The 27458-nt window shown below is 42.9% G+C and overlaps 1 protein-coding gene across 4 annotated transcripts in view; it reads right to left on the reverse strand.

The window, feature by feature from the left end:
* Nucleotides 1-27458, reverse strand: part of Usp42 (ubiquitin specific peptidase 42) — a 46788-nt gene that overhangs the window by 11211 nt on the left and 8119 nt on the right. For 3 of the 4 annotated variants that reach the window (XM_070033509.1, XM_070033507.1, XM_070033508.1), the window contains exons 3-12: nt 24623-24823; nt 16996-17106; nt 12427-12529; nt 11201-11268; nt 10314-10384; nt 9338-9420; nt 6431-6542; nt 5225-5365; nt 4251-4351; nt 1474-1627 (exon numbers count right to left, since the gene is read on the reverse strand). In XM_070033509.1, coding sequence (XP_069889610.1) covers nt 1474-1627; nt 4251-4351; nt 5225-5365; nt 6431-6542; nt 9338-9420; nt 10314-10384; nt 11201-11268; nt 12427-12529; nt 16996-17106; nt 24623-24823 — 1145 coding nt within the window. Of the gene's footprint in view, nt 1-1473; nt 1628-4250; nt 4352-5224; nt 5366-6430; nt 6543-9337; nt 9421-10313; nt 10385-11200; nt 11269-12426; nt 12530-14022; nt 14170-16995; nt 17107-24622; nt 24824-27458 lie in introns of those variants that run through there. The other variant, XM_070033510.1, reaches the window with a different exon arrangement.

Genomic DNA, 27458 nt, shown 5'->3' on the forward strand with positions numbered 1-27458 from the left:
AGGCAAGCACTCTCCCTTGAGCTACCTTCCCAGCCCAGCCTTCATGTTTTCTTACGTAACTGAAGTACCTGATATCTTAACAGTTATAGTGAAAGGCTTCACACAAAAATCAAGCAACTGGGGGAAGAAAAAAAAAGTAGCTCAAGCCGAAATCCTAACTACTTGGGAGATGGAGATGGAGGAATTGTGTTCAAGGTGGGCCTGAGCAGAAAAATTCTTGAATGAAACTTTACCTCAACCAATGGCTGAATGGCTGGGCAAGGCGGCTGGAGCATGCTCCTGTCACCCCAGCCATGGGAAATACGATGGCCACACAGCCACAGTGCTATAAGCACTCATCATCCCAGAGAAAAAGGGAAGGACAAAGAGAAGGATCACAATCCAGGTCTTAAAATGAAAGCCTATCTCAAAAAGTAACTAGTGATCCCTTCCCCCACAGTATAACCCCTGCTTTCACTGTATTTGATGTTGAGATAATTTGTGGAGGGGAAGGGAAAAAACAAATCGTTTAAATAGGGATACAGGTGGACCCATTGCAACAATGAGATGTACAGATCATTATGTCGAAAAACGAACTTTACAATTTTATGGGGGGGGGGAGTTGGCAGGGGGAGGGGGGGAGATGGGAAGAGATGGGAAGAGGAAACAAAGGAGGAGGCAACAATGCTTGATAAGAAATGTACTCATTATCTTGCCCATGTAATTGTAACCCCTCTGTATGGTAATTTCACAATAAAAAAATTGAAAAAAAAAAGTAACTAGTGCAAAAAGAGACTGGCAGAGGGGCTCAAATGGTATAGTATCTGTCTAGCAAGCTGAGTTCAAAAGATTAAAAAAAAAACTTGAAAAATAAATAGCTGCTACCCTATGCATAGGCATGGAAAGCACAGCCCTATCGAGCTAGAAGCCACCCTCTCAGAGACACTGAGTTCATATGCTGCCCAATAACACCAAAGAAAAGTGACAACTAGACCATCAGAATTCAGACCAAACCCAATCCTGCACCAGCGACACAGCTGAGCCCCGTGCAGCAAGCTGCCTCAGTCTCAGAACTGGGAGAGTGAGGCCCCACTCTGTGCACTGCTGCGCAGAACACAGGCACGCTGCAGGCCTGCCAGGGCCACTGGGCGCACCATCACCCAGGTGGGAAGGAGATGGGAGACAGGCATGTGGACATGATGACCTCAGCCCTGCAAATGGGCACTTTGCTACAGTCAACACTCATGAAGAAGCCAAATATTCTCCTGCACGTCCCTCATCAAGTCCGTGGTAGGAACTAAGATCTACACATACTCAGAGCGACCTCTGGATCACACCAGCATCTCAGGCTTTCTAGAGATCTTCAGCTCTCTGACACAATGGACCTAATGAGAAACTAGGCTGTAGATGGAGGGGAGGGAGGTGTTACTAGCTGGGACAGTGACACATCTTTCAAACTGACATAAAGATAGGTTTCCACCTATGAAATGTTACCTTCATTATATGAGAGGGCAGCTGTGGTCCAATAAACCCTGGTGCAGCCTGCTTGTTGGTAACAACCCGCTGATTGATCACCGGGCGGGGAGAGGACTGTCCAGGGCTGTGGGGAGAATGTGTAAGTTCACCTCCATTTTTCACATCATGGGACCTGGGGACAAAGAATATTGCTTAAGGTGACAAATGACATCTCCCTACAAGAGATTCACTTGCAAATTCAACAGCACTAGCCCCTCAGACAAAAGCTGAGGAGACCAGGCTTTTGTTTTCCCATACAGTGTAGCCATGGCCTCCTCTAGTGGAGGTGAGGTGCTCATCAAGACACCTGGAGGAGAGGGCAGACACTAAATAACACATTGTGCTCCACAAAGCTACTTTTCAAAAAATGCAGCCATGGTATTCACTGAACACTATGTTGAAAGTGAACTATACAACTTGTGAGTGGGGATGGGAGGGAAAATCTGGGAGAAGGAAGGGGTGACATTGTCCAAAAAGAAATGTATCCCCCCCCCCGTCCCCCAGGGCTGAGGACCGAACCCAGGGCCTTGCGCGCGCCGGGCAGGCGCCCTTCCACTGGGCTAAACCCCCAGCCCCAAGGAATGTACTCTTTACCTGACTTATATAACTACAACCCCTCAGAATATCACCTTTATAATAACAATTTTAAAAACTAAATAAAAAACTACTTTTCGCAGGGCGCCAGTGGCTCACGCCTGTAAACTGAGCTACTCAGGAGGCTGAGATCTGAGGATCGTGGTTCAAAGCCATCGAAAGTCCATGAGACTCTTATCTTCAATTAACCACCGGAAAAAGTGGAAATAGCGGAAATAGCGCTGTGGCTCAAATGGTAGAGCACTTGCCTTAAGTTGAAGAACTGAGGGACAGCACCCAGGCTCAGAGTTCAAGCCCCATGACCAACGAAACAAATGAGCAAACAACCTATTTTTCTAATTATTTATATTTAGTAACAAATGTGTACCGCTGTAGTAAACCAGGTCCAAGGCTGAAGGGATGTGGGTCAAGTGGCAGAGAACTGCCCAGCAAGTACAAGGCCCTGAGTTCTAACCGCAGTAGCGAAGAGAAACAAACATTCTGTTAGATCCAAAAAAATAAAGAAGAAAACATTATCTATCCACAACATTGTTTTAAACACCAGTGTTTTAATATTTCAAACTGCTTTCCTCAAAAATCACTTAGCTGGAAGATTACGAGATCAAGGGAAACCCCCCCAACCCCGGCTCAAAAGAAAAAAAAAAAAATCACTCTTAATAGCTACATAATACTTTATCACACAGACCGACGTACAATAACCTGTCCTCACTGGATATTTTGGAAAATTCTACATTTTTAGCTATTAAAAAAAAGATGCCTTGGGGCTAGGGGTTAAGCTTAGCAGGCCCTGGCGAGCACAAGGCTCTGAGTTCAGTCCTCAGCTCTGGAAAAAGAAAAAAAAGCTATAAAAGACCTAAATAAATAAAGCAACTAAAAAAGATGTCTTGCTGGGGCTGGGAAGGCGGCTCAGTGGTAGAGCACTTGCCTTGCATGCATGAGGCCCTGGGTTCGATTCCTCAGCACCACATAAGCAAAAAGAAAAAAGCCAGAAGTGGCGCTGTGGCTCAAGTGGTAGAGCGCTAGCCTTGAGCTGAAGAGCTGAGGGACAGCGCCCAGGCCCAGAGTTCAGGCCCCACGACCGGACCCAAAAAAATAAAAATGTCTTGCTGGGTGCTGGTGGCTCATGCCTGTAATCCTAGCTACTCAGGAGGCTGAGATCTGAGGATCACGGTTCAAAAACCAGCCCAGGCAGGAAGTCCATGAAACTCTTAACTCCAATAAACCACTAGAAAAGTGGAAGTGGCATAGCGGCTCAAGATGTAGAGTGCTAGCCTTGAGCTGAAAAGCTAAGGGACAGCACCCAGGCCCAGAGTTTAAGCCCATAACTGACCAAAAAAAAAAAAAAAGATACCCAATTAGCTCTGGTAGAGAGCTTGCCTTAAATATCTAAAGCCCTGGGTTTAATACACAACACCATTAAAAGGAGGTGGAGGATTGGAAGGCTTGGAGCATGCATCAGATTTTTATTCTAAACACAGAACTAGTAAGTCAGAGTTTGCAGCCTCAATAGAACAGAGACCTGAGTACTGTGCCAGGCTAGACGGGTTCCTGATGGCAGGTGTGCTCAGTGGTGCAGAAGTCTAGCTATGACCACGCAGGGTACCCAGCACGCCTTCACAAAGCCCCATCCTGCCTCCAGAGCCCCTGGTGCCACTTGGCTTGCAGCCATAAGTACAAGACCCCCAGCTGGCATCTATCTGTCCTTCTGCACCTTTTAGTATTGAGCTGCCAGAGCAGGAAAGCAATGGCAACTCCCAAACTCTATTCAGAAACATCTTTCCTCTTAAGGAACATGGCATTCATCTTCAAGTTGCTGGGGGGTTTGCTTTGTTGTTGTTTTTTTTGTTGGTCATGGGGCTTGAACTCTGGGCTTGGGCACTATCCCTGTGCTCTTCAGCTCAAGGCGAGTGCTCTACCGCTTGAGCTACAGAGCCACTTCTGGTTTTCTAGTGGTTTATTGGAAATAAGAGTCTCACAGCCTTTCCTGCCTGGGCTGGCTTTGAACCATGATCCTCAGATTTCAGCCTCCTAAGTAGCTAAGATTACAGGCATGAGACACTGGCGCCCGGCAAGTTGCTGTTTTTAAAACTAACTTAAACCAAATTTAAATATGTTGATGAAAGGAAAAGAAATAACAGAAAAGCTTGTTTTCATGACAATACCTGATATAAAAGAGCACATAAGCTTGTTGGCTGAGTACTGATCTAATATCACTGGTGGACACGATGGAGTCATTCATTTGATACCAGAGGCCATTGCTAGCCTGCAAGAGAAAGCCAGTAAGAATGGAAAGATTTACATTAACAAAGAACACAGTCAAGAAACATATAAGCAGAACATTCATTCATTTGTTTTTGTTTTTTCCTTTTTTGCAGTAATGGGGATTGAACTGAGGGCCTCATACTTTTTTTTTGTTTTTGGTCAGTCATGGGGCTTGAGGCTTGAACTCGGCCTGAGCGCTGTCCCTCAGCTCTTCAGCTCAAGGCTAGCGCTCTACCACTTGAGCCACAGTGCCACTTCCATCACACTTTTTAAATAACTTTTTTTCAGGGTCTGGTGCTGGTCCCTGAGCTTCTTAGTGCTCAATGCTAGCGGCTCTGCCACTTGAGCCACAGCACCACTTCCAGTTTTTTAATAGTTATAGATTAGTCTCACAGGGACTTTTCTGCCCTGGCTGGCTTTGAACCACAATCCTCAGAGCTCAGACTCCTGAGTAGCTAGGATAACATGCACGAGCCACCAGTACCTAGTCCCTCACAATTTTTAAGCAGGCATTGAGCCAGTCCTCCAGCCCTTTTTGTGTTGGTTATTGTTTGTCACAGGGTCTTGCTTTAGGTCAGGCCAGCCTGGACTGGTATCCTAATTGTGCTTTCTCACACCAGTTGGAATGACAGTCACATGCCAAGTTGCCAGGCCATTTTGCTTTCCCTGTAGCTTGGGATGACATGAACACATTGCAGTGTCCGGCCACTGGTCAAGATGGAGTTTCATCAACTTCATTTGCCTGGGCTGGTATAAAATGCCTCCCAAATAGCAAGAATTAAAGATTTGAGCCAACTGTGGCCAGCTGACAGTCCCACTTTTAACTGTAAAAGTTCTACCATTCACCCACAAAGAGTGATCCCACTCAGCTTACTTTTATGTAGCAGAAGTAGTGGCCAGCATGGCAGTTAAAGCCAGTGTGTACCAGCACTGCATACAAAACATAAATAATTGGTTCTCCATTGGGTTGAGACATGTATGGCCGAATATCAAGGTACTCAGGATATTTCACATCCTAAACAGAAATGGAAAGAGGAAGAATGAAGTTCATCTCTGAAGGCACAGACTATGCCACATATTTAGGTACAGGGCTGTCTGGGGGTGATCCACGGACACTGTGATGTTCTGGCAGAAAGCAAGCATGTTCAACCACCTTTCAAAGGACATCTGAATCTGAATGTATTTTAAGGCATTCGTCTAGTGAATTCTTCAAATTTGCCAAAGGAGACAGTAAACAGAATGATCATCTGCCAGCTGCCATTGCTACAGCTCATCAGCACAGAATAACAAGTCTGGAAATTAATACATTTTTATTTTAAATGACCTAGGAATGTATTAATTATTTCTCTCATGATACTGAGCTTTTAGCCATTTGCAGCCTTTACTAGGTAAACAGAAAATAGGAAAGTTTAATGTACATCAAAAAATTAGACAGCAAACATGTCAGTGAAATCCTTTGTGTATGTGTGTTGCAACTGGGGCTTGAACTAAAGGCCTAGGTGCCTAGGTGCTGTCCCTAAGTTTTTATGCTCCAGGTTAGCACTCTACCACTTGCTCCTAAGTGCCATTTCAGGCGGGGAGCGAGGGGGGGGGAGGGGAAGGGGAGGGCCACAGTTGAGTAGTTTATTGGAGATAAGAGTCTCATAGACTTTTCTGTACCAGCTGGCTTTGAACTTGCAATCCTCAGATATCAGTAGCAAGGATTTCAGCTATGAGCCACTGGTGGTCAGCCATTTTCTGGATTTCAAACTATACAAGTTCTCCCTCTATCACCTCCATACCATGAATACCAGAGAAGTGAATATGAAGTCTAAAAGCAGTTTCTTCACTAGAAAGTGTAACCAGCTGGAGGACACAGTGAAAATACATGCATTCATGAGCTCCTTCCCCTGACCTTTTTTGCCTGCTACCAAATGCCAGAGAGTTTAGAATAAACTATAATTAAACTATAATAAACTATTAATATCAATAAACTATCAACAAAACTATTGGATCAAGTCATTTATAACTCTTAACAGCTGCTGACACTTAAGCCTTGAAAGTCTCCACACAAAAATTATTAATAACATCATCTACATACCTTAGCAATTTTTCCCCCTGTGAAATTTGCAAAGCGTTTCAGGGAAAGTGTAAGAACATTGGAGGATCTATGTATAGTGAACCTCTTTGAAGCTGGAACCATCTTTTTACACCTGAAAATACACAGAGAAACAAGATTATGATGTGTCTTTTTTGATATTTTAATCTTTCCCTTCTTATTATTCTGAGACATCATAAATTAAGATTCCAAGCCATGGGTTGATGGGAGGGTCACTGTGGGAAGACTCTACAAACAGATACTGTATAATACCTGTGTTTGCAAAACACTTCCTGGGCAAAAGCTTTAGTGCTCTAATGTCTGAAAAACTGTGTGTGTGTGTGTGTGTGTGTGTGTGTGTGTGTGTGTGTGTGTGCGTGCGTGCGTGTGCGCGCGCGCGCGCTAGTCTCTGAGCTTTTTTGCTCAAAGCTAGCCTTCTATCAGTTGAGCCACAGCTCCATTCTGGCTGTTATAGTGGTTAACTGGAGATAAAAGTCTCACAGACTTTCCTGTCTGGGCTGGCTTTGAACCACAATTCTCAGATCTCAGACTTCTTAGTAGCTAGGATTACAGGTATGAGTCACTGATGCCCGGACTGAATTGTATTCTTGGTACAATTGTACTTAGGTCCTTGTGATCTCTCCATCTTGCCTGTGTCCCCACCTTGATGCAACCCACCATCTGACATAGCCAAAGTGCTCTCATTAGAGATGGAAATTTGTAGCACCATGTATCCAATCCTCCAGATCTGTCAGCTAAATAAATCTCTTCTAATAGAAAAAAAAAAAAAAAAAAAAGATTCCAAGCCAGGTGCCTGTGGTCCACACCTGGAATCCTAGCTACATAGGAGGCTGAGATCTGAGGATCACAGCTCAATGCCAGCCGAGGCAGGAAAATTCATGAGATAATTATCTCCAAACAAACTACCAGAAAAGATGAAGTGGAGTTATAGCTTAAATGGCAGTGTGCTAGCCTTGAGCAAAATGAAGCTTACAGACAAAACCTAGACCCTGAGTTCAAGCTTCAGAAGTGGCAGACACATATGTACAAAAACAACACACAGCAGTAGCTCACGCCTGTAGTCTCAGCTACTCAGGAGGCTGAGATCTGAGGATGGCAGTTCAAAGCCAGCCCGGGCAGGAAAGTCCATGAAACTCTTCATCTCCAATAAACAACTAGAAAACTGGAAGTGGCACTGTAGCTCAAGTGTTAGAGCACTAGCCTTGAGCTGAAGAGCTGAGGGACAGAACTCAGGCCCAGAGTTCAAGCCCCACCACTGACAAAACACACACACACACACACACACACACACACACACACACACACACACACACACATACACACACACACACACACACACACACACACACACCCCGATTCCAAAACAATAGCTGGACACCAGTGGCTCACACCCGCAATCCTAGCTACTCAGGATGCTGAGATTCGAGAATCTTGTTTCTGTGCCAGACAGGGCAAATAAAGCTGAGTCTCCTCTCCAGTTAATCAGCAAAAAGCTGTAAGTGGAGGCATGGCTCAAGTGGTATAATGAGAAAAATCAACTAATTAGAGGCCTGAGTATAAGCCCTGAGTTAAAGTAGTGGCACACACATGCACACAGACATGCAGACACCAAAGATTCCACAATAGGAATATTAGATGAGAAACACCATCCCCTTATATCAAACATTAAAATGATTAAACATTTCAAGAGGTCTGGGGATGTGGCTGAGTGATACAAGACTTGCCTAGCATATGCAAGGCCCTGGGTTCAATCCTTAGTATCATCAAAAGAAAATTTTTTAAGGGAAATTGCTGAATGCATAAAAAAGAAAAAAAAAGATAGACTAGGCACAGTAGGACACACCTGTCATTCCAGTGCTGGGAAAAATGAAGCAGGAGGATCTCAAGTTTGAGGCCAGACTGGGCTACATAGGGAGACCCTGTCTCATAAAGAAAAAGGAAGGAAAAGTGGGGGAAAAAAACACCAAAAAAGGGGCTGGGGATTCAGCCCAGTGGAAGGGCACCCGACCGGGGAGCGCAAGGCCCTGGGTTTGGTCCTCAGCCCTGGGGGGCGGGGGGGGAACACCACCAAAAAACAGGTAGGGCAAATCTGAAACTCCAAACACACAGGCCACCAATAATCTCAAAATAAATTAATTTAGGCCAGGGATATGTCTCAATGGTGAAGTGCTCGCCTCGCATGAATAAGGCCTGGGCTAAAGCCCCATATCCCAACCAGACTATAAAGTAACAATCTACTTAAAATATGTAAAGACATGTAAAATATATGAATAATGTAATGTAGGGGCTGGGAAGGTGGCTCAGTGGTAGAGTGCTTGCCTTGCATGCCTGAGACCCTGGGTTCGAGTCCTCAGCACCACATAAGCAAAAAGAAATAAGCCAGAAGTGGCACTGTAGCTCAAGTGGTAGAGCGCTAGCCTTGAGCTGAAGAGCTAGGGGACAGCGCCCAGCTTTCCCTCAAAAAAAAAAAAAATAATAATAATGTAATGTAAAATGTTTCCAGCAGACACTCACCACACCTTGGATACCCATGAGAGGGAAATACCCTGATCTCCCCTGGGAGGAAGTGTCATTATTTCAATCCTCTTCTACCAGGGAAAGCAGCAAAGAAGCTCTCCTGGCTCCCTGCATCACCTATGCAACTGCACTAATGTCCAGCACATTATTTTGCCCTCTCCCTCCACAGCTGGTCCTGTGGTGAAGTACTGGCTTAACAAGGGCACAGAATTGAGCATCTTAGAGAGTGCCAACACTGACACTGCATGCTGTGGCCTCCCCAGATGGCTCGAGCAGCTACAGGAAAGCTGGTGGGTAGTTTGGGAACACCCAACTCTTTCACACCATGGGGGGAGCAGGAAGCAAGGCCCAACAGGTCACCCTCCATCATACTTGCTGCACTTGTAGGAGTTTTCTCCATCTAGCTGTTCTGGCTTCACAAACTGCTCCAATGCCTTATTCACACTCTGAGCAGCCTGGAAAGAAAAGATATAAACATATCAACGTGCACTGCCATGTGGGCTCAGGGAGGAAAGCAAACGAGAATTCTTGTGCAGAACCCTTATGATCGTATCTATTTTTCTACCCATACATGCCAGGTTATCCCCAGTACACTTAAAGAAAACAAAGGGTGGGCTGGGAAGGTGGCTCAGTGGTAGAGCATTTGCCTTGCATGCATGAGGCCCTGGGTTCGATTCCTCAGCACCACATAAGCAAAAAGAAAAAAAAAGCCAGAAGTGGCGCTGTGGCTCAAGTGGTAGAGCTGAAGAGCTAAGGGACAGCACCCAGGCCCAGAGTTCAAACCCCACGACCGGACCCAAAAAAAAAAAAGAAAACAAAGGGCCTGCTCGCTGCAGTTTCACTGAGAATAGCATCTAAATGGGACCAGAAAGGAGCCAAGTGTATAAACTATGATACACTCACTCAGTGGATGCCAGAAGAATAAGGCAAGGTCACTGTAAACAGCAAGTGCACAATACTATTTTATAAAAAGCAAGCTATCTATCTGAATCCTAGCTACTCAGATGGTTGAAATCTGAGGATCATGGTTCAAAACCAACCCAGGCAGGAAAGTTGGTGAGACTCTTATCACCAATTAACCACCTGAAAACTAGAAGTAGAGCTGTCTTTGAGCAAAAATCTCAGGGACAGCACCCAGGCCCTGAGTTCAATTTCCACAACTGATCAAAAAAAAAAGAATAAAAATCTGGTTTTATTAAAATTAACTGATTAAGGACAAGGCCAGGGTCAAATCCCAATAACACCAAAAAACAAAAAAGACTTATTAATGAAAAGTCTAAAAGTAATAACAAGATCTTAAACTTAGTCCCCATAAATTACTACCTTATTTTATTATCAAGTTATTTACCTTGATTTCCAATGTTATATCAAGATATGGATCAAAAGTATCTGAAACACCTTTGCAGTTTAAACATTTGACTGAAATAAAAAGTGAAATGCAAACAATAAGTAAAGTGTAATTATACCAGTACCACTACATAAATGACAATATAAACACTATTTCAAAATAAAAAATGAGCACCATTTTTCTTTTATTAGGTTGAGAAAAAAAAATTAGATAAATCTCATTCACAATGTGAATGAAAGTGTAAACTGGACCCACATCCACTAGCTGGAATACAAACTGGAATAAGCTCTTGAATAACTGTAGTTATTCAAGAATAGTATTAAAATTAAAATACACACCATGGACAGGCACTGGGGTGACTCATGCCTATAATCCTATTCAAAAAATTGAGATCTGAGGATTGCAATTTGAAACCAGCCCAGACAGGAAAGTCTGTGAGATCCTTATTTCCAATTAAACACAAAAAGAGCTGGAAATGGAGCTGCAGCTCAAGTGGCAGAGTGCTAGCTTTGAGCACAAAAACTCAGGGTCAGCATTACTGTGACAAATGCTTTCAGACCTTTTACTGCTGCAGACACTGAGAGAAAAGTAGAAGTACTACACAAAGTATGACCCCAGGTTGCTCATGCTTAAGAAACAACTAGATGGATATACCAGTTATAGGAGCTGCCTTTGGGGAGGGGGACAGGAATCCAAGATGACCCAGAAATCTACTTTTCATTATTAGCACCTTCCTACTATTTGCATTTTTATGTATTTTTGTTTTTATTATCTTCAAGTAGTTGTATAAAGGGGTTTCAACTCAACATGTCAGCTTATGAGGACAGTGCATCTTGATCAATTTTTAAAGTCACATACATGTACCAGTTTATGAAACAAAAGCTTACCTCTAGATCTTAAATATCCTCCAAATATCTGACAAACAAGTGTAGTGGCCTGGGTATGTCTGTCTAATCTGAAAAACAATCAAACAGTGATGTAAAATTTACAGTTGCAATTATAAAAGCATGTATATTCACATTAAATAACAAGAATTCAGAGAACCACAAAATTGGGTATATGAAAACCAGAGGCCAGTGCTGCCTGACAGAACCCGGTGAGCGTTTGTGAAGAGGATGGAAGGAGTTATATTATGAAGGCAGGGATTTGGCCTTGAAGCAAAGAAGCAAGAGGCAGATGCCTCAGCAGGACTGTGACCCTGTGCAGGAGCCAGGCAGAATGCTTTCCCCTATTTTAAGCCTCACGTCACAGACAGACCACAAAGACCTGGACCAGGTGAACTAGAGTGCAAGGAGAAACATACCAGGTAAAGAAGGCTACCTCAAGTGTTTTAGGGCTAATTATCCAATTATCTCCATAGTGTTTCTCTTGAGTTTGTATTTAGGTTTTAGGAAGAAGCTATTTTAGGAACTGGTAACATAGGGCAGAATATGAGGGGACAAACATTTATGAGGCCAGAAATCAACATAGAAAATATCAGTCACAGCCGGGCGCTGGTGGCTCACGCCTGTAATCCTAGCTACTCAGGAGGCTGAGATCTGAGGATCACGGTTCAAAGCCAGCCCAGGCAGGAAAGACTGTGAGACTCCTATCTCCAATAAACCATCAGAAAACCGGAAGTGGTGCTGTAGCTCAAGTGGTAGAGCGCTCGCCTTGAGCTGAAGAGCTGAGGGATAGCACCCAGGCCCAGAGTTCAAGCCCCACGACCGACCAAAAAAAAAAGAAAATATCAGTCACAACTAGAAAAGAGAAGCAGCTAGTTTTAAATCTGCCAAGGTATGCAGATACCAGAGATTAAACAACAAAACCAATATTTATTTCCTAACACTGTAACTGAACAAATTCAAACTGCTACAATAAGTACATCTCTTTAAACTTTACTCATTTTAAAATAATGAAAATCAGCTGGGGAAGATATGGGGCAAAGCCAAAAGGTAAACAAACAGATTAGTATACATTCAACATAAAAGGTGAAACTGGGTGAGGGTGTGGCACAAGTGTAGAGCTTGACCTAGCAAGTGCAAGTTCCTGAGTTCAAACTCCAGCACCGGCCCCCCCAAAAAGCAAAACAGCCCCGATGCAAAATGAAGAAATGTCTACCTATTGTACTTACTTATTGCTGCCATTCAAGCATGCCTTTTGCATAGCATCAACAGTATACTGAAGGAACTCATGGGCATCTTCTTGGTTTCCAAAACGGAAGTGCCTAGCTATACCTATAAAATTTAGGTAAAAACAAGGATTTATCATTACACATTATATACCCAGACTATTCCCTGGTGTGTGTGTGTGTGTGTGTGTATATACATATACATATATACACATATATACATACGTATACACACGTATATATACATACATGCATATACATTCACATATATGCATTCGTATGTATGTGTATATATATATATATATATGTATATATATATACATACACACACACACAAAACCCAACTCACTAGTGGCTCATGCCTGTAATCCTAGCTACTCAGGAGGCTGAGATCTGAGGACCAAGGTTTGAAGCCAGCCCAGGTAGTCAGGAAAGTCTATGAGACTCCAATTAAATCACAGAAAAAGCCAGAAACAGCACTGTGGCTCAAGTGGTAGAGCTCTAGCCTTGAGCTGAAGAGCTGAGGGACAGCGCCCATGCCCAGAGTTCAGCCCCACAACTGAGACACACACACACACACACACACACACACACACACACACACACACACACACACACACACACACACACACACACACACACACACACACACACACACACACACACACACACACACACACACACACACACACACACACACACCAGAGTTGGTTAGAAAATCCCTGAAAAAGCTCGCATCAGTGGCTGAAGCCTATAATCCTAGCTGAGATCTGCAGATTGTGTTTTAAAGCCAGGAAAGTCCTTGATACTACTTCATAATCTCCAATTAAGCACTACAAAAGCTGAAGTAGCAAAGCACTAACTTTGAGCAAAAAAACTCAGGGACAATGCCGAAGGGCCTGAGTTCAAGCCCCAGGACCAGCACTCACATGTGCGCGCATGTGCGTGCGTGCACGCGCGTGCACACACACACACACACACACACACACAAAAGAAAAAGAAAAGAGAAAACCCCTGAACATTTAATAAGGAAACAACACACACAAAGCTTCATTGACAGCAGCCAGGACCATGTGACTTCAAGAAGAACCCATAAGGGCTCCAAAGAGTAGCACAAAGCAGCTCTTGCATCTTTATCAACCTAATAAAATTACACTCAATCCAAAATTAAAATTGTGCTGCCTTCAAAGTGTATCCAAATGTGAGTGTGCACATTCCAAATATATGCTGGGTCTCTAACCATGCAAAATAAATACCCAGCCTGCCTCAATACCACCCCAATAACTGACAAGTTATATTCTCAATTACACAGTACCATTTCAAGTTGACATATAATTAACTAAACAGCTATAAGACCAAATTATTGAATAAAAATACAATATATATGGATACACAGATTTCTATGCGAATGCACACATAGTCACAAAAAAACTAGCTTGTAACATGGAATTACCAATATTCCACTGATTCTGACCTATAAAAACGGCAATACGCTGGACATCAGTGGCTCATGCCTGTAATCCTAGCTACACAGAAGGCTGAGATCTGAAAATCCAGGTTTGAAGCCAGCCCTAGCAAGAAAGTTTGTGAGACTCTTACCTCCAGTTAACCATGAAAAAGCCAGAAATGGTGCCGTGGCTCAAAGTGGCAGCACTAGCCTTGAGCACAAAAGCTCAGGGACAGTGCCCAGGCCCTGAATTCAAGCCTCAAGACCGGCACCGAAAAAAAAAAAAAAAAAGATTCAATCATGTATGTGTGTTTGTAGAGAAATGTACACTTAACATATATAGGAACTAACAGTTTCTTAAGACTAGATTTGAAAATACTATTATGGCATATATATACATATGTACACACACACACACATACACACATGTGTATATAAATGGCTAAGTGCAGACAGGTAAGTCTATGAGACTCAACTCTAATTACATGGCAAAAAGCCAAAAGTAGAGTTGTAGTTCAAGTGGTAGAGCACACCCTTGAGCAAAAAAGCTCAGGGATAGTGCCCAGGCCCTGAATTCAAGCCCCAGGGCCAGCACAATAAATAATCAAAACATACCCTGGTTAAAATTTTGCAAGGGTCTAATAATGTCTTAAAGTTATGGGAAGGGGAAACAAAGGAGGAGGCTACAATGCTTGATAAGAAATGTACTCATTATTTTGCCCATGTAATTATAACCTCTCTGTACAGTATTTTCACAATAAAAAATAAATAAAAATCAAAATAAAAAGATTTTGGCATAGTCTATTCTGGTCTGTCAATAATGTAAAGGTTAACTTATTTTTCATGAAGGGATTAATAAACTGTAAAAAAAAATAAAGGTTATTTCATCGTTAGCAGCTTTTTAGGCAAATGGTTTATAGTTTGTTATGGTATAATTATGAACCCTTATAATAATTAAATACTCAGCTTAGATACCCAATTAAGAGTTAACAGGCTAGGCCTTTGTGGCTCACACCTGTAATACTAATTACTCGGACAGCCAAGAAATTAGGATATTGATTTAATGCCAGCAAAATCAGTGAAAACAGTTCAAAACCAACTGACCAGCCAAATCCAAGAGACTCCAATTAATCAGCAAAAAGCCAACTATGGGGGTGTGGCTTAAGTGACAGAGCACCATTCTTGAGTGAAAAAAGCAAATCCTGAGCATAAAATCCCGAGCTGAAGTCCAAGTACTGGTGTGCACATGCATGTGTGCATGCATGCATGTACACACGTGCATGTGTGTACGCGCGCGCACACACACACACACACACTTGAGTTAACAGGATGTGGTGGACCACACCTGTGATCCCAGTACTATGGAAGTAGAGGCAGAAGGACCATGAGTCTCAAGCCATCTTGGGCCACATAGCAAAGCTAGTTCAAAAAACCACAAGCTGGAAATCAAGCTGGGAACAGCTCAGGAGCAGAGTATTAGTATGCATGAAAGGCCCTGGATTCAATCCCCAGCACAGAAAAAAAAAAAAAAAAAAAGGTGTTAATAAGTTTTTTAAAATTTGTATGCATTTTCACTACAACTTGGTTAATTAAAAAGTGATATAGAGTGGTGGCAGTGGCTCACACCTGTAATCCTAGCTGTTCAGGAGGCTGAGATCTGAAGACCGTAGTTCGAAGTCAGCCCTTGAAGAAAAATCCAAGAGAGATTCTATCTCAATTAACCAGGAAAAATAGCTGTACTGGAGGCAGGGCTCAAGTAGTAGAGCACCATTCTTGAGCAGAAAAGCCATACCAGGACACAAACACACCAACAAGAGGTATAAAAATTCACCAAAGTCCATAGAAAGTGCATACAACAAGCTCATGTCATTTCTCAAATGAAAAAAAATTATGCTGAAAAAAATATAGCTTACCCATAAAGTTGTTAACTATTAGTAGACAATTTTCTTTTTTTGTGTGGTGCTGGGGATTGAATTTAGGGACTCACACATGCCAGTCAAGCACTGTACCACTTGTGCCACACCTCCAGCTCATAAATTTTTCTTTGACAATTCCTGCCATTTGTATAATGCAATATTCATTTATCAAACTAAAACTAGTTGAAAGAAACTGTGGGACAGTATCATAGCACTACTTAGCCCAGAAAACCTCCTATCTGGAAAAAAATGTAAAAAACATTCAATAATTAACAAATTGAATAGTTTTTTGTTTGTTTGTTTGTTTGTCAGTTGTGGAGCTTAAACTCTGGGCCTGGGCATTGTCCCTCAGCTCTTCAGCTCAAGGTGAGCGCTCTACCACTTGAGCCACAGCGCCACTTCTGGTTTTCTCATGGTTAATTGGAAATAAAGAATCTCACAGACTTTCTTGCCTGGGTTGGCTTTGAACCACGATCCTCAGATCTCAGCCTCCTGAATAGCTAGGATTAAAGGCGTGAGCCACTGGCACCTGGCTTGAGTAGTTTTTTGTTGTTCTGATTTTTTTTTTATGCCAGTTCTGGGGCTTGAACTCAGGGCCTGGATGCTGTCCCTGAGCTTCTTTTGCTCAAGGCTAGCACTCTACCACTTGAGCCACAGCACCACATCCGGCTTTTTCTGTTCATATTGTACTGAGGAATCAAAGTCAGGGCTTCATGAATCCTAAGCAAGCACTGTACCACCAAGCCACATTCCCAGCCTAAAAAATTTTTTTGTTTTACAATACATTAGGACTGATTTTTCTTCCCCCAATACTGAGGACTGAATCTAGGACCTCACCCATACTATGAAGTAAGCACGTACCACTTATTCTTCACTTATATTTTGTTTCTGAAATAGAGTTTTACTAACTGTGCACCAATGGGCTGACCTCAAACTCAAGAACCTCCTGCCTCTGCCACTTGGCCTGGCTTAGGAGCTTCATCCTCATTACACAGATGATCAGTACCAAAGATCTAAATAAGAGCCAGGGGAACTGTTGCCCACCTGCAATACCAGCTATCTGGGAGAGGTAGAGACAGGAGGATCCCTTGAGCCCAGGAGTTTGATGTTAGCCTGGGAAGTACAGTGAGAACTAGCTAAACAAACAAACAAACAAAAAGAAAAACTGAGATAAGAAATACTGATATAAACCACTCTATCAGTACTTACGGCGCATCTCGTTGATGACAAACATGGGTTTTATAACATCACCAGGATTACTGAGCGCCTGGGTAATATGTGCTTGCATTGTGCACATCATACAAAAGCCTTCTGCATGACCTGAAAGACAAATGATAACCCTCCAAATCAGCTCAATTTGAATTCACATACACTCACGTATATGATAAATACAGCAAAATCTGCTTTTATTCATTTTCATTTGATTATATATCAAGCCTAAGCAATAAGTATACACTGGCTCTAGTCTACAGGACAGGAGAAAAGGTCCAGAGTTAAAAATTCAGTCACAAGGGCTGGGAAGGTGGCTCAGTGGTAGAGCGCTTGCCTTGCATGCCTGAGGCCCTGGGTTTGATTCCTCAGCACCACATAAGCAAAAAGAAAAAAGCCGGAAGTGGCGCTGTGGCTCAAGTGGTAGAGCGCTAGCCTTGAGCTGAAGAGCTGAGGGACAGCACCCAGCCCAGAGTTCAGGCCCCACGACCGGACCCAAAAAAAAAAAAAAAATTCAGTCACAGTCAAATATTTATTATGGGGCAGACACAATAGGACTCAAATCATATACAAGACAGACCAAATCCTGAGCTGTAAAACAAACCTCAAAAACTTAATATGGCTGGAAGTATGTGGAAGTGGTAGAGTGCTAGCCTTGAGTGAAAAACTAAGAGATAGAGCTCAGGCCCTGAGTTCAAGCCCAGCACCAACACACACACAGACACACACACAGACACACATACAGACACACACACACACACACACACACACACACACACACACACACACAAGGAATGAAATGAAACAAAAGATTTTTTTTTTCTTTTTTTTTTTTGCCAGTCATGGGGCCTGAACTCTGGGTCTGGGTGCTGTCCCTCAGCTCTTCAGCTCAAGGCTAGCGCTCTACCACTGGAGCCACAGCGCCACTTCTGGCTTTTTCTGTTTATGTGGTGCTGAGGACTCGAACCCAGGGCCTCATGCTTGCAAGGCATGCACTCTACCACTGAGCCACCTTCCCAGCCCCGAAACAAAAGATTTTTAAGGGCTGAGAAGATGGCTCAATGGTAAAGTGCTTGCCTAGCATGCATGAAGCCCTGAGTTCGATTCCTTAGTACCACATACATAGAAAAAGCCAGAATGGGCTGGGAAGGTGGCTCAGTGGTAGAGCGCTTGCCTTGCAAGCCTGAGGCCCTGGGTTCGATTCCTCAGCACCATATAAGCAAGAAGAAAAAAGCCGGGAGTGGCACTGTGGCTCAAGTGGTAGAGCGCTAGCCTTGAGCTGAAGAGCTGAGGGACAGCGCCCAGACCCAGAGTTCAGGCCCCACGACTGGACCCCCAAAAAAAGTCCATGAGACTCTTATCTCCAATTAACCACCAGAAAACCAGAAGTTCACTATGGCTTAAGTGGTAGATTGCTAGCCTTGAGCTGAAGAGCTAAGGGACAGCGCCCAGACCCAGAGTTCAAGCCCCACAACCGGCAAAAAAAAAAAAAAAAAAAAAAAATTACAGACTACTGTCTCTCATTACTTTAGATGTAAAAACTCTTAAATATTAGCAAGCCAGACACCAGTAGTTTATGCCTGCAATCCTAGCTACCTAGGAGGCAGAAAATGAAAGACTGCGATTCCAAACCAATTAAGGCAGAAAAGTCCATGAGACTCTATCTCCAAAATAACCAGAAAACACAGAGGCACAGTTCAAATGGTACAGCATTAGCAGAGGAAGTAGACAAGCCAAAGAAGAGAATGAGGCCCTGACTTCCAATCTCAGTATTACCAAAACAAAACAAAATCCCACAACCACCTTTGGCATAACAAATAGCTATAGGTAGTTAGATTCTACACATGCTAGTCATCCCAAGCTGTAGCACGGGCATGGTGGCACACACTGTCATCCCAGTGACAAAGGGAAACATAAATAGGTATATCAGGCCTCTCAAGAATATATAAATGGTATAAAAAGCACTCTCAAAACTTGGCAATACAAAAATAAAGATATACTAGCAAAATAAGCAAAAAGATACAAAATGACATCTCTTCAAAGATATACAGCCAGTAAATAAGTTAATTATAAAATGTATCAGTACAGATAAAATGAAAAATACTTGACAACACCAAATGCTGGTAAAGATGGAGAACTAAAACTGTCAGATGTTGCTGACAAAGATGTAAAACAGTACAGTCAATATGGAAAATAGTTCTGGCAATTTCATATAAAACAAAACTCACAATTACTATATAACCCAACAATTGCAGTCCTACACATTCATCCCAGAGAAATGAAGACTTATATTCCCACAAAATGCTTATATTATCCCCAAACTGGAAACAACAGTTTTTTTTAATAGAATTAAGTGGTTAAACAAACTGTTATAGCCACACCAAGAAATACTACTTAGCAATGAAAGAACTGCTAATACACCCAACAACTGGGATGAACAGCCAGAGAACTATGGACGAATTGCCAGGGAATTAAACTGAGTAAAAATGCTAATTTTAAAAGACTCTTTTACTGTGTAATTCAATATAGATAAAATATTCCTGAAATGACAAATTTACAGGAACACAGAATAGGTCAGTGGTTGCTAGGTGGTCTTAGAGGAGGTAGGCACAAGAAAGAACAGTATGGGGGCTGGGAAGGTGGCTCAGTGGTAGAGCGCTTGCCTTGCAGGCCTGAGGCCCTGGGTTCGATTCCTCAGCACCACATAAGCAAAAAGAAAAAAGCCAGAAGTGGCACTGTGGCTCAGGTGGTAGAGTGCTAGCCTTGAGCTGAAGAGCTGAGGGACAGCACCCAGGCCCAGAGTTTAGGCCCTATGACCGGATCCTCCCCTCCCCACCAAAAAAAGAAAGAAAGAACAGTATGGACTGGGAGAGGGAGGGCAATGTGATTGGCCTGGAAGAATTGGAATGCTCTTCATTATCCTTGTTTTAATGCTGAGGAGAAAGAAAATAAGGGTAAATGAAATCTTTCTGAATTTTTTCTTACAACTCATGGGAATCTATACTCCCAAATAAAAAGTTAAAGCTAAAAAAAGCTGAGAACTGGTGGCTCATATCTGTAATCCTAGCTACTCAGTAGGCTGACATCTGAGGATTGCGGTTCAAAGCCAGCCCAGGCAGACAAGCCTGTGAGACTCTTATCTCCAATTAATCACCAGAAAACCAGAAGAAGTGCTGTGCCTCAAACAGTAGAGCTCTCGCCTTGAGCTGAAGAACTCAGGGACAGCACACAGGCCCAGAGTTCAAACCCCAACAACTGACAAAAAAAGGAAAGAAAAATAAAGTTGGAGGACTTACCTAACTTCAAAACTTAAGTGTATACGGTAATCAAGACCTTGTGTTATGGTGGCAAGATAAACAAAAGATCAGTATTGCAGATAGAGATCAAATAGATCCACATTCATATGCACAAATGCTTTTTCACAATTCAGTGGAGAAAGGATTTTTCTTTCACAAATAGTACTGGAACAACTGATGTCCATTTACAAGAACACAGCCTGCCTATAGGCAAGTTACATTTCCAGCACTACCAAACACATATTTTCATTCTTCAAATCACAAACAGATCACTGACCCAAAAGCCCAAATGTAAAAAGCCAAAATTATAAAACTTCTACAAGAAAATATTGGGGAAACAAATCTCGGGTGACTTCTGATTAAGATTTCTTCTTCTTCTTCTTCTTCTTCTTCTTATTATTATTATTATTATTATTATTATTATTATTATTATTATTAATTATTATTGCCAGACTTGGGCCTTCAACTCTGGGCTTGGTGGCTGTCCCTGAGCTCCTTTTGCTCAAGGGTAGCAGTCTACCACTTGAGCCACAGTGCCTATTCTGACTTTTTCTTCGATTAACTGGAGATAAGAATCTCACAGTTAACAATGTCAAAAAAAAAAAAAAAGAATCTCACAGACTTTCCTGCTTGGGCTGGCTTCAAACCATATTCCTCAAATCTCAATCTCCTGAGTAGCCAGGATTAAGGCATGAGCCACCAGAGCCCAGCTAATAAAGATTTCTTTCCTTTTTTTTTTTTTTGGTTGGTCGTGAGGCTTAAGCTCTGGGCTTGGGCCCTGTCCCTGTGCTCTTCAGCTCAAGGCAAGTGCTCTACCACTTGAGCCACAGTGCCACTTCTAGTTTTCTAGTGGACTTTCCTGCCTGGGCTGGCTTTGAACGGAGATCTCAGATCTCAGCCTCCTGAATAGCTAAGATTACAGACATGAGCCACTGGTGCCTGGCTGTTTTTCTGTTTTGTTTTGTTTTGTTTTTTGGGTCAGTTATGGAGCTTGAACTCTGGGCCTGGGCACTGTCCCTGAGCTCCAAGGCGAGCACTATACCACTTGAGCCATAGTGTCCACTTCCGGTTTTTTCTGTGTATGTAGTGCTGATGAATCGAACACAAGGACTCATGCATGCGAGGCAAGCACTCTACCACTAAGCCACCTTCCCAGCCCAAAGATTTCTTAATATAACAATTACATACAATTGACAAAAGGAAAACATAACCAACTCTCAAAATAAAATAAATTCTTCAAAAGTCAGAAAGCTAGGTGTGGGGGAGGGGGGAGGCTGAGAAGGGATGTGAAGGGTAAACAAAGGAGGAGGCTGCAATGCTTGGTAAGAAATGTACGCATTATCCTGACATGTAATTGTAACTCCTCTGTACAGTATGTTCACAAATAAAATAAAATTAAATTAAAAAAAAAAAAAGCTAGGTGTACCTAGTGGCACACACTTATAATCCTACCACATCAGAATCTAAAACAGGAGGACTGTACTTTTTTTTTTTGGGGGGGGGGGGCCTGAACTCTGGGCCTGGGCGCTGTCCCTCAGCTCTTTAGTTCAAGGCTAGTGCTCTATTACTTGAGCCACAGCACCACTTCCGGCTTTTTTTTTCTGCTTATGTGGTGCTGAGGAATCGAACCCAGAGCCTCATGCATGCAAGGCAAGCGCTCTACCACTGAGCCACATTCCTAGCCCGCCCAGCTAGTCCTAAATGTACAGTCCTAGGTCTGGGAAGGTAGCTCAGTGGTAGAGTGCTTGCCTTGCATGCATGAGGCCCTGGGTTCAATTCCTCAGTACCACATAAGCAGAAAAAGCCAGAAGTGGGGCTGAGGCTCAGGTGGTAGAGTGCTGGTCTACAGCTGAAGAGCTGGGGGACAGCGCCCAGGCCCAGAGTTCAGGCCCTACAACTGACAAAAAAAAAAAAAAAGAAAGAAAGACATTCGACATAAATTCAAACCAAAATAAGATACTACTTTGCTACATATCCATTAAAATGGCTAAAATTAAAAAGACTGTCCACACCATGTACTAGAACATATATAGAACAAACAGAACTTGCATTCACTACAGGGTGTAAGTGGAACTCCTTACCATCACCTTGGGAAATCTAATTATGTACCCTAGAGAAATGAAAATAGGTGCTGACCAAAACATGTTTGCAAATGTTTATGGCAGTTTAATTTATGGTGACCCCAACAGGGAAATAATACAAATGTTTATCAATAGTTAATGGAAAACAAACTGTGGTATATAATTCAGACAACAGAATACTACTCAGCAATAAAATGAAGCCCTGATACATGTGACAAACAGAATGTTGAAATAATTATGCAGAGTAAAGCAATATAGTATATAAGCCCGATGCCTGTGGCTCATGCCACATCATCTCCAATTAAGCACCCAAAAAAGCCAAAAGTGGAGCTGTGGCTCAAGTGGTAGTGTGCTAGCCTTGCTCACAAAAGCTAATGGATAGTACCCAGGCTGAGTCCAAGCCCCGGGACGAGCACCAAAAAAAAAAATTACACACACACACACACACACACACACACACTCTTCCACACAGGTCACATTTTTGACAATTCAAACTTATCTCTACTCACAGAAGCAGCCTATCAGTAGTTGACTAGGGTAGAGAAAAGAAGGGGTGAGGGAAGCGCTTTGAAAGGGTGATGTCAACCAGGTACCGGTAGCTCAAGCCTGTATCCTAACTACTCAGGAGGCTGAGATCTGAGGATAGTGGTTCAAAGCCAGCCTAAGCAGGAAAGTCCATAAGACTCTTATCTGCAATAAACCATTAGAAAACCGGAAGTGGTACTGTGACTCAAGTGGTAGAGTGCTAGTCTTAAGCTGAAGAGCTGAGGGACAGCGCCCAGGCCCAGAGTTCAAGCCCCACAACTGACAAAAAAAAAAAAAAAAGACCCAGATGCAGTTCAAAGCCACCCTGGGCAGGAAAGTCTGAGCTTCTTGTCTCCAATTAACCAGCAAAAAGCTGAAAGTAGAACTGTGGCTCAAGTAGGAGAGCACTATAGTGCCTTGAGCAAAAATGCTCAGGGACAGCATCCAGGCCCTGAGTTCAAACTCCAAGACCAGTACAAAAAAACCCAAACATACAGATGTATGAATCTGAATTGAACTACTCAGCATGGAGTTGGCTTCCACCTAAAGAAATATTAGTATGTTGTAAAAGACTTTCTACTCGGGGCTGGGAAGGTGGCTCAAGTGGTAGAGCGCTTGCCTTGCATGCATAAGGCCCTGGGTTCCAATCCTCAGCACCACATAAGCAGAAAAAGAAAAAAAGCTGGAAGTGGAGCTGTGGCTCAAGTGGTAGAGCATTAGCCTTGAGCTGAAGAGCTAAGGGACAGCGCCCAGGCCCAGAGTTCAGGCCCCACGACCAGAACCAAAAAAAAAAAAAAAGAAGAAGAAGAAAAGACTTTCTAGGGCTGGGAAGGTGGCTCAGTGGTAGAGTGCTTGCCTTGCATGCATGAGGCCCTGGGTTCGATTCCTCAGCACCACATAAGCAAAAAAGAAAGAAGTCGGAAGTGGCGCTGTGGCTCGAGCAGTAGAGTGCTAGCCTTGAGCTGAAGAGCTGAGGGATAGCGCCCAGGCCCAGAGTTCAGGCCCCAAGACCCCACCCAAAAAAAAAAAGACTTTCTACTCAGTGGGTTTAAAACAGAGTATGTGAATTTCAGGAGGATGTGAGCAGTGATAAGAGATGACTATCCTCTCGGCCTGAAAATAAATCCAGACTTCCAACACAAGATAAATGAAGAGATAGTAGTTTTTTTTTTGTTTTTTTTTGTTTTTTTTTTTTTTTTTGTCGGTTGTGGGGCTTGAACTCTGGGCCTGGGTGCTATCCCTCAGCTCTTCAGCTCAAGGCGAGCGCTCTACCACTTGAGCTACAGCGCCACTTCCGGTTTTCTGGTGGTTTATTGGAGATAGGAGTCTCACGGTCTCTCCTGCCCGGGCTGGCTTTGAACCGCGATCCTCAGATCTCAGCCTCCTGAGTAGCTAGGATTACAGGCGTGAGCCACCAGCGCCCGGCTGAGATAGTAGTTTTTAACTCTACTGGTCCCAAGCTGTTCACACTAGACATTATGGAGCATTTACTAATGTCTTTCACACTAGCAGGGAGGGGGCTCTGAAGTGCCAAATGATGATAAAATAGGCATTAGGTGAATAGGCATTAGGTGTTGGTGCAAAGTGTTTCTTATGCAACTTGAAAATAAATCCTAAGAGTACTCCTCAGTTTCTTTAAAAAAAAACAAAAAAAACTTCTTAGTGATCTTGAAAAACAAATAAAAACACGATACTACAAACATGGAACAAGCATGGAACACTTACATGTCTTGGAGTGCTCGTGTGATAACATGTAATTGGCGAGGGGTGGCGTGTAGGTTAAACACTGCAATGCTGCATTGGCAAAACAAGTGTTACCCAAATTCTGGAGCCCAGCGCCAACCCTATGAGTTTGTTGCCACTTAAGACAAATCTTCTCAGATGGGAACAGAACTTTCTGTGGAGGAGCAATGCCATCACCTAGGACTAAAAAATAAAGAGCAAAGATTTAAAAACAAAAGATTTGCAAGCACCTGAAGTGAAATAAATATCAAAGCTATTCATCAAAGCTGAATCTGACCAAGATTCTAAATCTCATTACCAACTTGCCACAAATACAGGGAGAAAGGGATGTCTTGGTTTTTTGTTTGTTTTTTTTTTTGCTGGTCGTCGGGCCTTAACTCTGGGCCTGGGCGCTGTCCCTCAGCTCTTCAGCTGAAGGATAGTGCTCTACTACTTGAGCCATAGCGCCACTTCCAGCTTTTTCTGCTTATGTGGTGCTGAGGAATCAAACCCCGGGCCTCATGCATGCAAGGCAAGCACTCTACCACTGAGCCACTTTCCCAGCCCCGAAAGGGATGTCTTGAAAGATAAAATTTTAAATGTGAGAAACTCTATAAATACTTTGGTTTCCTCAATAAATTGATGAAAAAGGGGAAGGCTACAATTTAAAGTAATCCTGAGAGATAGTCAGCCGATACAAAGTATAGACCTTAATTAGATGCTGCTTTCAACAACCAACCAACTATTAAAAAAAAAAAAAAAGCAGAGCAAACAGGGAAATTTGAATGTTGACTGGATTTTTTTTTTGGGGGGGGTGGTCCATTATAGAGCTTGAACTCTAGGCCTGGGTGCTGTCCCTCAGCTCTTCAGCTCAAGGCTAGCATTCTACCACTTAAGCCACAGCGCCACTTCATTTTTTTTTTTTTTTTTTTTTGGTCAGTCATGAGGCTTAAACCCGGGCCTGGGCGCTATCTCTGAGCTTTTCCATTCAAGGCTAATGTTCTACCACTTAAGCCACAGCTCCATTTATGGCTTTTTCTGTGAATAATTGAATATTAAGAGTCTTACAGACTTCACAGCCCAGGCATCACTGGATTTTTTTTTTTTTTTTTTTTTTTTTTGTTGGTCGTGGGGCTTGAACTCTGGGCCTGGGCGCTGTCCCTCAGCTCTTCAGCTCAAGGCGAGCGCTCTACCACTTGAGCTACAGCGCCACTTCCGGTTTTCTGGTGGTTTATTGGAGATAGGAGTCTCACGGTCTCTCCTGCCCGGGCTGGCTTTGAACCGCGATCCTCAGATCTCAGCCTCCTGAGTAGCTAGGATTACAGGCGTGAGCCACCAGCGCCCGGCTAGGCATCACTGGATTTTTAATATAAAGATATTTTAATTTTTAGAAAAGAATTCTCTAGATTCATACTAAAAATTAAAAGTAGGTAAGATATGAAATACTGGAATTGCTTTAAAATATTGGGGAAGACCAGGTACAGTGTGGTTCAAATGGCAGTACACCTGTCTACCAAGTGAGAGGCTGAATTCAAACCCCAGTACGAAGGAAAATAAAAAAACTAAATGGGTGTGTATGTGTACATGCACTTATGTGTGTGTCTGCGCTCACATACATTTGACCATGAGTTAATAAATGTCAAATGAGTCTGTAGAGGAAAAAAAAATACAAAACAGGGATGCAGGGAGTCCTCAGGGAGAGTAAAGAGTTCTGCAATATGACAGGAGAAAAATGTCCTGTGGGAAAATCTCCCTGATGAGAACGTCAAAAGGACCTTAAACTTCTATGGGTAACACTCTCCTAAGTGAACTGCATTAGGTGAGTCAAACTTTTTTCTAACAAACTGAAGCACTCATTCTTGTAGCTCATAATCAAACTAAAAGAACTCAAAATAGCCTAGGGGTCAAACTGTTCTAAGCCTAACAACAGCCCCCTTTACATTTCAAATATCTTCAAGTAATCAAATCCAAACATCTTATAAGTAAGCAAGGTCTTGTTTACCTGTATAAATTTTAACAAATACAACCACATTTACCTTATTTTAGCAAATGCAGCATTTATATTATCTGCCCTCTTTCAGAGTCTTATTACTTTAGATGACTTTTTTTTTTTTTTGAGCTGTTCCTAAAGCTTGAACTCAGGGCCTGGACACTATCCCTAAGCTCAAGGCCAGCCCTTTACTACTTGAACCAAAGTTCCTCTTCTGGCTTTTTCATGGTTAGTTGGAGATGAGAATGGACTTTCTTGCTTGTTCTGATTTGAACTGCATCTCAACCTCCTGAGTGGCTAGAGTTACAGGAGTGACAGAACATTTTGATGGGGGAAAAAAAAGGAGGGATTAGGACAGTTCAAGTGGTAAAGTGTCCACCATGAGGCTCTGAGTTCAAATCTCAGCACAGCCAATTTATTTTTTTTTAATTTTTACACTTAAAAAAAGTGAGGTACAGGGCTGGGAAGTTGGCTCAATGGTAGAGCGCTTGCCTTGCAGGCCTGAGACCCTGGGTTCGATTCCTCAGCACCACATAAGCAAAAAGAAAAAAAAACGGAAGTGGTGCTGTGGCTCAAGTGGTACAGCGCTAGCCTTGAGCTGAAGAGCTGAGGGACAGCACCCAGGCCCAGAATTCAGGCCCCACGACCGGACCCCGCCCCCCCCCCAAAAAAAAAAGTTAGGTACAATCCATCTGTCTAAAGATAAGCACTATAAAAAAACATCTTAAGGGGCTGGGGAGGTGGCTCAGTGGTAGAGTGCTTGCCTTGCATGAGGCCCTGGGTTCCATTCCTCAGCACCCTATAAGCAGAAAAAGCCGGAAGTAGCACTGTAGCTCAAGTGGTAGAGAG

Source organism: Dipodomys merriami, unplaced genomic scaffold (genome assembly GCF_024711535.1).
Source record: "Dipodomys merriami isolate MVZ:Mamm:240054 unplaced genomic scaffold, mDipMer1.0.p SCAF_22, whole genome shotgun sequence".
In the NCBI taxonomy this organism is placed as follows: domain Eukaryota; kingdom Metazoa; phylum Chordata; class Mammalia; order Rodentia; family Heteromyidae; genus Dipodomys; species Dipodomys merriami.